This window comes from Pieris rapae, chromosome 15, assembly GCF_905147795.1.
Source record: "Pieris rapae chromosome 15, ilPieRapa1.1, whole genome shotgun sequence".
Classification (NCBI taxonomy): domain Eukaryota; kingdom Metazoa; phylum Arthropoda; class Insecta; order Lepidoptera; family Pieridae; genus Pieris; species Pieris rapae.
The window spans coordinates 8,981,757-8,993,136 of NC_059523.1; the positions used below are offsets into that span (position 1 = coordinate 8,981,757).

At 30.5% G+C, this 11,380-nt stretch overlaps 2 protein-coding genes across 2 annotated transcripts; one reads left to right on the forward strand and one right to left on the reverse strand.

Moving 5' to 3' along the window:
• Window positions 1-138: 138 nt before the first annotated feature.
• Window positions 139-5,755, reverse strand: LOC111001332 (angiotensin-converting enzyme). Its single transcript, XM_022271198.2, has 9 exons — window positions 5,407-5,755; window positions 4,835-5,163; window positions 4,557-4,745; window positions 3,847-3,953; window positions 3,190-3,335; window positions 2,845-2,953; window positions 1,847-2,415; window positions 436-585; window positions 139-328 (listed from the first exon to the last, which is right to left on the reverse strand). The coding sequence occupies exons 1-9, from the start codon at window positions 5,724-5,726 to the stop codon at window positions 166-168; spliced, it is 2,082 nt and encodes a 693-aa protein (XP_022126890.2). The 5' UTR covers window positions 5,727-5,755; the 3' UTR covers window positions 139-165.
• Window positions 5,756-9,406: 3,651 nt separating this feature from the next.
• LOC111001331 (protein KTI12 homolog) lies at window positions 9,407-10,898 on the forward strand. The gene is made up of 4 exons (XM_022271196.2): window positions 9,407-9,766; window positions 9,959-10,154; window positions 10,265-10,403; window positions 10,599-10,898. The coding sequence occupies exons 1-4, from the start codon at window positions 9,499-9,501 to the stop codon at window positions 10,881-10,883; spliced, it is 888 nt and encodes a 295-aa protein (XP_022126888.2). The 5' UTR covers window positions 9,407-9,498; the 3' UTR covers window positions 10,884-10,898.
• Window positions 10,899-11,380: the final 482 nt, after the last annotated feature.

Consider the following 11,380-nt stretch of genomic DNA (forward strand, 5'->3'; position numbering starts at 1 on the left):
TGACCAGAAAATACCAACTATAGTTACAATTATTATTGTTTGTAGTATTTTAAAAAATAATTGAATAATAAATTAATAAACAATATTTTTTAATTGATTTTTATATGGAAGTAAAACAATTTGAATCAGTATATTTTATTAATTGAATACAATACAATATCCGTTTCACCAGCCAATTGGTATGTTATACTTTGCAACAAGGCGTTTTAATAGATTATATAGAGGGCGGTAGTAGCGTTTCAAAGCTTCCGAGTTAATATTATCTATGTCTGCCGCGTCATTAAGTATTCCTTGCCAGTGTTGAGAACTTCCTTGAGACATTATATTCCTAAAAAACATTGAAGATTAAAAATCAAAACGTTGCTTAGGATTATAAATAGATTAATTTTATGATTGATGTGTCGTACTTAATCGAACGAATAGATTAAGAAATACCTTAAAATTTTTCCAGCGGCCTTTGATCCATAGATGTCACAGCGATGAAGAGGAATGGAATCAGGCAGAGATTTAGGCTGACGCCCGAAGATAGCTGCTTTGCATAGTCTCTCAAATAGTTGATACTGTAGAAAACTACTTAGAAAATACCTAAAATAATCAAAAATTCAACTTCCGTATAATAATAAAAAGGTTGATCACAAAATAGTTAGGTTAGATAGTTGAAAAAATATAAGTTTTCAATGCTCATCTCGTGATTTAATATTACTAGATACTTTTTATTATTAATCAAAATACATAGATATTATGGGTTTACTGAAAACCTCCTAGTTAATATCAACATTTCGGAATCCTCTGACTTTCAACATTTTAAGAAATAAACTAGTTTCCATTAGGTCTAGTTTTAGATTTCTGTATCTGTTTTTTTTTTCTTTATTAGACTGCGTTCAAAAGGCATATTTGGGCACAGACGTTTTTTTATGTTACAGGAGGCATGAGGGTCACCATATGCTAAGTGACACCGCCGCCCATAGACACTCGCACTACCAGAAGGCTCGCAAGCGCTCTGCCCACCTTTTAAGAATTGGTACCCTCTTTTCTTTATTCCCTTAGTCGAATTGGTTTGGAAATACTTCAGTAGGCAGCTGGTTCCACATAGATGGATGATTGATTGGAAAATGATTTTAACACACGATCTTAGTTTGGGACACTAAGCCAAAACTGCTCCAAAAATATAATAGTTATATTATTCTAGCAATTAGATCAGCTATTGTCTGCCGGCTTTTGGTTGTAGCCCGGTTTGTGCATTTACCAGCATCAAGAATGGGATTTTTATGATTCGTTTTTTGAATGATGAATCCCAGTGAAGCGCGGGAAACCTTCGAATTGGTGGTCGCGATTTTTGTTTGAATTTGCTCAGATTCAGGCAGGGGCCGCTACTTAAACGACGCCGATTTAATTAAACGGATAAAAGCAACTAGCTGCGACATATACAATGTAATCTTATATCTTTAAACGAGCAATTCTTGTATATATATATATATATATATAATTGAAATCTCGGAATCGGCTCCAACGATTTTCATGAAATTTTGTATACGGGTTTCGGGGGCGATAAATCCATCTAGCTAGGAATCATTTCTATAAAATTATTCGTATTTTATCAACTTAAACATAGAATTGCTCGTTTAAATATGTCAGTCAAATAAAAACTTAAAATTGAATATAATTATCTTTATTCGATAATTATATTTACATTTTATTAATATGTAATTCGTACTTAAATATACTTTCCAAAAAACACAATTTATAAAAAGACAAAAAATACCGAGCAAAGCTCGGTCATCCAGGTAGTGTAGGTTTAAATAAAATATATGTAAAATACAAATAATTTAAATTATATAAAGATTACCTTGTATACGGTATATTATCAGCAACGTGATACTTGGCACCCACATCAAAATATTCTTCTCCTCTTTTTTCTATCGGCGCTATTCCCTGCAACTGTCTACTTAATTCCCAAAACTCCATATTTAGATATCTTTGATCCAATTTCCCTTCAAAAAGCCTCCATCGGTACTCGTCGAGAACAAGGGCGAATGGTATCTGTGGTATTTTGTTTAAAGCGTGTTTCAAAATGAGAATATCATCTGTGGTTATGTCACTCTTGACATTTTCAAAAATTTGGTCGGCTAAAGTTTTTCCTTTTTTTCTTCTATTTACTATTTCGTATTGAATTTTATCTGTATCGAATATTTTGTTGATTATTATGTTTCTGTTGTTGTTTCTAAGTTTTTTTTCTTTCTCCTTAAGAAGGCTCGATTTAGTTTCGAATTTAATAAGATCGATATTACTTATTTTGATACTAGTGTTGTATAATTCTTCATCTTTAAGCAGGCCCAGTCTGTGTAAGTGCTGTGGGGTGGCTACCCCTAACATTATAGTGTCACCTATAGCCTCGTGAAGAGCAGTATTTGCTTGCTGAAAAAAAAAACATGATGTGTTCTATATAAAATACATTTATGATAAAAAAATTACCCATTATTTTTGAATATCGGAATAAAATGGTAACACTTTCTAAATGCTTAAATCCATTAATAATAACCATACCAATATGAGAGTATTTATATGCCATTAAAGTAGTATGGAATGTGCACAACGAAAATTGTAAACATACAAAATCAGACACTAATAATATTTCAAAAAAAGATTTAAAATGTGGATTTAAACAAATGTATTTTGCCAAACTCTTCTTGTAACCCCTAGTTTAGAACATATCTGTTAAAAAAGTCACTTTTCATAGAACAATAAATGGTTTAACAGTTCTTAAAACTAAATTAGAAATCGAGTCGCGTCTTATACGAAAATATTTGAAAGTATTGAATAGCGAAAAGACTAATTTTAACTTACGCGATACAGCCCTGGTTGTGTATTATAAGCCATATAATATTGTATATGACCCATTTCGTGGTGTATCACATACAAGTCTTCAAACGTATTGTCCGCGCAGTATAAGAGCCTAGAGACAAATATCTATTACTCCTTACAACTACTAAGCAAGAACTGAAAAACTTTAACGATTTGATCATGTGCTTGTTATTTTAATGCTAATGTTTGAGAAATGCGTCAGTCTAGTACAAATACTGCAAGAATTACTCCAAAATAGACGATAAAGATCTAAATTACATTAGATGTCTAAAGGCAATATAAAAAAAAAATGCTTGTATTAAACGAAAAATGTTTTATATAAAATACCTGTAATCCCCCTTTTTAAACATGTCCGCCGCGGTGCCATGGCAACGGATTGAAGCGTTTTCCCGCCGAAACACAGATTCCCGCCAAAACGTATCTGTCATTGCGGGCAGCCCGAGTGACGTGTAAAAATCTTCAGCGCGTTTTACCTAAAATTTTATAACTCCCATTATATTTATTACTCCAATATAATAATATGTAACATACTTCAGGGCAAACATGTTACGAAATCATTTTCGTTAATGGCGTCTGCAAGTATTTAAGATAGCACTGAAAATATCATCACAGAATTTAACAAAAAAGTATTTAATAAATAGATTGGTATTTAAAACATATTTTTTAATGGTATTGGAGTCCTTAAAATAAGTTACACTGCACTCACACAGTATAAAATGGATTATTTTGTAACTTTGTTTTTATAAGAAAAATGATCATTACTGATTGACTACGCGCCAAGCGAGATTTTTCTAATATATTATTGTGAAAAAAGCAAAAAAACAAAAACAAACAAAACTGCTTGAAAGATATAAAACAGATTAAGAATAACTCCACTGGTGTTGATTTTGTAGAAATCCCTTCAATTCAGGACAATTTTTTTCGATATGACATAAAAACTACTTTGTATACAACTAGACAATTATATAAATATTGCTTACATACCATATAGTCCACGGTCCAATTTAATTTATTAATTCGCTTATCAAAATCAACTGTTCGCGGTACCATCAACTCGTCTAAGGATTCCCAGTTTTGCGACCATAGATCACCTAAAATATGTTTTAATGTTCTGTACCTGATTTTTGTAAATAATAGGTATTTAATAGACACATTTATAGATTTTTGTTGAAATAATAAGAACATTTCTCTGTGGTGTATTTAGAAAGGAAAGCACGGACATTCATCGACAATAGAATTTCCTTTAGAAACGAGACTAATATTAAAATGTATTCTATATTAAGAATCTTTTCAATAAATCGAGTCTTCTCACGAAATGTGATATCGACATTCTTAAGAAATATTAATATTATGGTATGAAGAAATGAATTTTTTAATAAATATTTCATAAACCTACTTATTTTTTCCGGCACATTTATTATAAGCACATTAGGACATAAGTTATTTATAAATGCCGAAAATATGACCTGTAGCGCCACATTTTAGGTGCACTGCTCTTAAAGGTGAACATTAGACATGCTTTATTAAATATATTATTATTTTGAATATAAAATTAAAGCACACATTATAAGAAAGAGTACCCAGAACACAGAAAGAACAATGTTTTTTTTCTGTCTGTATATCTGTGCTTGATTATCTCCAAAACTAGTGAACCGAGATTGCCGCTGTTTTTATTATGAAGCATGTTAACATACCAAGTAAATGCGCCGGTATAGGCCCGCTTTCTGGAACGATGTTACCATAAAATTTCCTTAACTGATACCTAACAACACCGTGTAATAATTTGTACAAGGGTAAAATACTTTCATATAATTGGTAACATAATAGACGTAAATTCGGTAATTCTGTCTCGTCTCGCCATGATGCACCCATATCTTCGTAGCCTATGTTAAAAAAAGTAAATTAAGAAAGAATAATAGTATTATTATTTTTAGAAAAATAAAAAAATATTATTAGTTTGAGTTGTAATTACCATTTCGTTTCGCCGCTTTATTTTCAATTTCCAACATGTTCAAATATGGCATTTTCATAGCTCTCATATTTTCCCGCCAAATAGACCACGTCCATTTTAAAACGGATTCGTTTTTCGAATATTTCATTACTTTCTCAAAATCCTTTTCTCCGATCAAACATACGGCTTCCCTTTTCGTAATCGAACGTTCAAATTTAAATTCCGCATCATTTGTTTTTTTCCAGATGGCAGCTTCAAAATCTGTCAGGGTATTGTTACCATGGGCGGGAAAACAGACTTTAACATCATTATAAATTGATTGTATCTCTTCATATAAGTAACTAGTTTTTCTGAAAATACTTTTGCGTAATTAATTTACCCCTCATCATCCAGTTAATATATCAAATATTCATGCGAAAATATCTATAGTCAGCATTCTGACATAAGCTGTGGACACAGATAGGCAGAAACGGTCGTTCTTATATATGATATCATATATTATAAGAACGACCGTTTCCGTATAAGAGTTAGGGGAGAAAATTAAAAGCGTTCACATAGAAACACATTTATGAAAGAACTTAAAAATCGATTACCTCGTTTCTTCATAAGTAAATTTTGGTCCTCGACATAGCAAATAGGTCTGTTTATTTTGGGAAGCATTTAGTTCATTGTTATAATATAATTTTGACAGATAATCACAATTTTCGTGTTGCCATAACAAACGATCCTTTTGATACACGGCTGCCCTTCTAGCTAAACCGGAGTTTCCAGGATTAGTTAAAGATTGCCAGCCTATTTCCGCTCCAATCGCATTATATTTTATCATTCCTTTATTGATAATTTCAAATAGATTATCAGAACTGAAGCAAGCGCCGATAAGCGTAAGTGAAATTAAAAATATTGCTTTTGTCATTTTTTAAGCATAACTTCCAACTGGCTTGCTTTTTTTCTGTAAAATTTACATTCGCATTATACACCACTTAAACATATATAATCATATGTTATTCAGAGTTTTATGTCAATAATTTTAGTCGTTTTCCTAGCTACATAAAAATAACCTATTTTATATAAAAATATATCCTTTTTTTATTTTTAGAATAATGCATATAATAAAATAAAAGTATTATATCATTAGAAAACCGCTATAGTGTGTATACCTTTAATATATATATATATATATATATATATATGTATTTCACTGTAGATGTTATAGTGTTACCTTTCTCTTTATTAATATGTAGTTAAAAAGCTTTTTCCCTTAAAATCCGAATGAATTAACGTTATCACTTGGACCGTGATTTTCCTACTCACCGCTATCAGAACCTGACATTACACTTAGTTTTGCTGATAAACATTTAATCTGTACATTAGAGGGACAGAGCAATATGTCCGAATTATAGCGGTTGAAGAGAAATTCTGAATGGAAGAATTTATCTAGTGGTAGTATTCTAGTACTATGTGATGAAGAAGCATAGAACCTAAGTGAACACAAGGAATAAAAATAAAACTTGTATGTCCTAATTATATGTAAGGGTAGATGTCGCAGCCAACTTAATTAAGTAATTAGTGGTTCAATTTGTTAAGTCTCTTTAACAACTAGAGACGACGTTCAACCAGCACAAATTTCTCTCGCTCGCGCATAAAATATTAAAAAAATATATAATCACCTTCAGTCTATTTGTCACACTATAAGCCTATATATTAAATAGCAAATAAAACATATTTTCCAACGATTAACGAATTTGTTTTAATGTATTATTTTTTATTCGTATTAAACACTCATATTATATGTATTCCTCCAAAACAGGTCAGAGGTAAGCTATAAATGATATATTATTTCTAAATTTAATTAATGACCATAATTCTATGTACATTCATTTAGTTTAGTTATAACATATTTGTTTAGGATGGTAAATGTTTTTTTTAATTTCTTTTAAGTAGGACGAGACAGAACATCTGTTATTTCAAAAATTAAATTTATGTCACACGTGAAAGTCTAAACGACTTCTTTAATTCCATAAACAAAAGAATATAGATTTGAAATAGACACTAAATTAAAAAAAAACTTACCGCCTTACAACGTTGCAGTAGCGAGAACGAAATGATACTGAATTCAAAAAATAAATTATACCTTGTAAGGGTTTCAGCCAGTGTGGGCGTTAAGGCGTTTGCTATAGGGACTTATTCTAAATTTAACGGAAATTTGTAAGGATCACTGTCATTGCTCTTTATGGATATCGAAATGTACCTTTTAAACCGTCTTACAAAGCCAAATTTCATTGTGTCTATGGAAGCCTAGTTCCTCAGTCAATTAACGATGTGGTAATAACAATAACACTTTATTTACATAATAACACGAAATTGGAGAAAAATAAATGAAGACGAATATTTTAATTCTAAAATAAGTTTCTTCCAGAAAACATTACACAGTTATAGATAGATAAAAATATAGATATTCCGTCCTTTTAAAAAGCATAACAATAGATTTCATATAAAATAGGAGTTGAGTCATGTTGCGTAGGAATGCAAAATAATTATTCATTCAATCACAGGCACGAATTATTAATTTATTTATTCACTAGCCCCTACACTAGAATTAGAGACGAACCTAAAGGAAATAATATTCAACATTAGGAAGCATCTTTTTAGAATTTGCTGTAAAGTCATAGAAAAAGTTAGTAATACCATCAACGTAAGTTATTTAATACATCAGACGAAAACATAGTCGGGGAATAATCTAGAAAACATCAAAAAACTTTAATTTAATATAGTATAAAGTTTATATATATATACATTATTTACTACGTTCATATTGAATATTTAATTTTATTAGGTATGTATTTCAATAGTTCTGCCCTGATTGGAGCACATAACTCCGACGAATAACACAGAAAATCCTGCTGGATTCATCGTTTTTAAATCAACATCAGGTAGGATGGATGGATGGATGAGGTAGGAGGTTGGATCTCGAACCTACATGTCGTTTGTTTACCAAGACGTTTGTCGTTTGTTTTGTTATGGCTATGAATAAGAATACATGGTGTATTCTCAGTCTTCAGTTATTATATATTATGTATTCTCAGTTTGAAGTGTTATTTAATAAAATAATATTTACGGAACAGTTTTATAGTATATCATTTAGTAGAAGCATAGCCTGAAGGGATAAGCCGAGTAAATCTTACCCTGGGGAGAGACAATAGCCGTCCGTCTTAATACAAATAAATGTTTTGTATCAACTCAATTGTGTTCAGTTTATTTTCGTACTATACAAATTATATCTAATGAAACAAATATTTAACAATTTAGTCGTTCAAATATATATGATTGGTGATTTTATGGGATGTTCTATATTGTTATAAATCACAACCCATTTTTATCTTTGTTAATTGGTTTATTCTTCACATACAACAGTAATTATTTTATATTCTTATAAAAATGCTTAAGGAAAGAAATACATGTTCACTCGTCTTAAAGGTCTGTTCTGAGTGACGTGTGTTTTCTTCTTTTCTTAGTGTCCTGTATTTATGTATGTTGCCGCATCCATCAAAATCCTATAGAAAATATTACACCATATAGTATGTACATTTTTAGTGCGCATTTACAATACGCTACAATTTTATACTTATTTATATTCGTTCTAGACTTAAGTGTTACTTAAATATCTACACCTTAATATCATCAATAAATAAATAAAATTTAATGTTATTATAATCAATATAACACATGGTAATTTTGTATATTAATTGATATTAATTCAATTCTTTGAGTTTTGAATGTTCCACTAAGCTCGCTCGGCATGTATGAAACTAAAAAATTTTAAAGATTTCTAGTGAAGCGTATAACGCAGCACTTTTCTATCTCAAGGGTCATACTTAAATGATACCACTTTACTAGTCGATCTAAGTATTTTTGAAACAGAGCTTCGTCGCTAGCTTGACCATCGTCGTTGACCTGCCTAAAGAATTTAGATTATCCCTAAACCAGAAGAAGTTTGAGTTGCTAAAGCAGGTGGAGATATAATTAACTAGCTGACCTGGCAAACGTCCTTTTGCCATGTATATCATTTATGGTTATTGTGCCTCACTCGACATAGATAGGTATAGTGTGTCACTTTTGGACGGACTTTTTTGTAGATATTTATAAGATCTACAATTACTTAGAACATTTTATGGTTCTATCTTTAATAGTTTAGGCAGGGTACGCAAAATAAGTAACTTTTTTGGTTGATTTTTTACACCTTGTGTTCGAAAAACCCTAATATCTTACGGAGCCCTATTTTTGTTCAAATAGTTAGTTAAAATAAAATATAGCCTATATTACTCGCGTATAATGTAGCTTTCGAATGGTGAAAGAATTTTTAAAATCGGTCCAGTAGTTTATGAGTTTATTCATTACAAACAAACAAACAAAGTTTATAATATTTGTGTAGATAAATAAGTTCAACAATAGAGGTCCAAAATGTGATCCCCAGGAACTCCAGATGGAGTGGAAAACAATCTTGTTAAATGAACATGCCAACAAAAATATGTCACTGCCGGACTACCCGACAAGTGTTAACTTTTGACAGCTGCCAATATGGAAGACATTTCACATTAGACGATGATAGTTGGCACTTGGCGAGGAAATATAATTTTAACAATATTGATTATATTTTTATCATTCGATTAGCTCCATTCTTTAGTAAAATGCCCCTAATTATAATTTGCGGCACTCCTGTAAGTGGAAAAACAACTAGATCCAGAGAAATAAAGGACTATTTTGAGAACACACATAACAAACAAGTTGATATTGTATCAGAGGATGAAGCTATAATAAAGTTGGGTTATGACAAGGAATCAACATACTTAGATTCTCAAAAGGAAAAAAGGGTGCGTGGATACCTTAAGTCTGAAGTCATACGACTTATTAATAAAGATAATACTGTAATATTGGATGGCAGTAACTATATCAAAGGTAAAAATTAGGATAATGTTTCATTTACTTAAATCAGCATTTTGTGGTCAATAACTTATAATAAAATAATACAATGCCTTCAGGTTCTATAGGTTTCAGGTTATATATAACCTCTTCACTTTTAATCTATTGAATAGATACAATTAAAGAACATGAAGCAAGTTTTTGTTATTTGTACAATGTTCATTTCAGGCTATAGGTATGAGCTATACTGTGCATCAAAAGCATCTAAATCTACACAATGTACAGTATACACAATACGGTTTCACCAGGATGCATGGGATGATAATCAAAAAAGGGTTAAAGATAAGGAAGAGTCAAATGGAAACACTGATGTACATACAGAACCTTATACTGAAGAGATTTTTAATGCTCTTACTAAATTAAGGCAAGTGATTGTAGAATTCTTATTACTAAATTAAAACAGTTGTCTGGCAGAAGTTGCAGACTTGTAATTTGTATAATTAGCATTACATTTAGATATAAAAATTATTTCAGGTTTGAAGAGCCAAACTCTAATAGTAGATGGGACAGTCCCCTGTTCACAGTCCAGCCATCTGATGTATTAGATCTTGAAGCAATATACAATGTACTTTATAAGCGGAAGCCTCCTCCACCTAATATGAGTACACAGAATGTAAGTTTTATTGTATTTAATAAAAGTACACTTTCCCTAATTTTAAGTAAACCTTTTGGATTTACAATATTCTTTGATGAACAAAGACTATTGGTGCAAAACAAAGGTACCTTTATTAGACTTAACTCGGCTCTTTTCATTACAGTTAGATGATTTAAAGTAGACAATATATTATAGTTATTAAAATTTTTACAGCCACCACTGTCATCAACAAACTTTTTATACGAACTTGACAATACTACACAAGCAATATCAAAACGGATTCTTGAAGCAAAGGAAATTGATGCTTTTGAAGTGAAATTTTCTGAATACCCTGGATGTGTTCTTGAAGGAAACTTCCTACAAACAATAAACCCACAAAGTCTGCTCAGATTAAGACGGCAGTTCCTTACATATGCTAAAATGAACCATTCAAATGAAAATTCTAATAAGCTTGGTAGATTTTTCATTCAATATTTAAATAAATCTTTGATGAATTAATATTTGTTTGTTTTACACTCTTGAAATATAAGTATAGGATAGGATTTTTTTTCTAATATAGCAAGAAAGATTTAAACACTTCAACATAGTTGAATTTATCAAGTTCTTGTTAAATTATTAAATAATTTTATTTATTTATTTATTAACACTTAACTACATTACAATATAAAAAGTGAACATAGTTAAATGAAAAGGAGAACAACAGGCGGTCTTATTGCTTTCGAACGATCTCTTCCAGGCATCCACTGAGAGTGAAGAAAAAATGTAATTAATTTACTTATGAGTAGGCAAGAAGTGCAAAAATACTATATAATACATAATATAAAGTAATCGTTTTTAATTATTATTTATTTATTTATACTTTATTACCTTATTCAAAAACATACACAAGAAAAATAATTTGCAATAAAATAAGATTGCGACTATAATTAAAGATCTAAACTATCCTATCTCTTAAGTTGGACCAGACTGCTCACGATGTGCCAATTTAATTTAAA

What these genes read in the sequence shown, in the direction of transcription:
- LOC111001332 (XM_022271198.2), bottom strand. Translation starts at nt 5,726, where the DNA reads ATGACAAAAGCAATATTTTTAATTTCACTTACGCTTATCGGCGCTTGC. An exon ending in CACAACCAGGGCTGTATCGC is followed by an intron (nt 2,416 to 2,844) that starts GTAAGTTAAAAT and finishes TTTTTTTTTCAG; the next exon opens with CAAGCAAATACTGCTCTTCA. An exon ending in GATAATATACCGTATACAAG is followed by an intron (nt 586 to 1,846) that starts GTAATCTTTATA and finishes TGATTATTTTAG; the next exon opens with GTATTTTCTAAGTAGTTTTC.
- LOC111001331 (XM_022271196.2), top strand. Translation starts at nt 9,499, where the DNA reads ATGCCCCTAATTATAATTTGCGGCACTCCTGTAAGTGGAAAAACAACT. An exon ending in TGGCAGTAACTATATCAAAG is followed by an intron (nt 9,767 to 9,958) that starts GTAAAAATTAGG and finishes TGTTCATTTCAG; the next exon opens with GCTATAGGTATGAGCTATAC. An exon ending in AATGCTCTTACTAAATTAAG is followed by an intron (nt 10,155 to 10,264) that starts GCAAGTGATTGT and finishes AAATTATTTCAG; the next exon opens with GTTTGAAGAGCCAAACTCTA.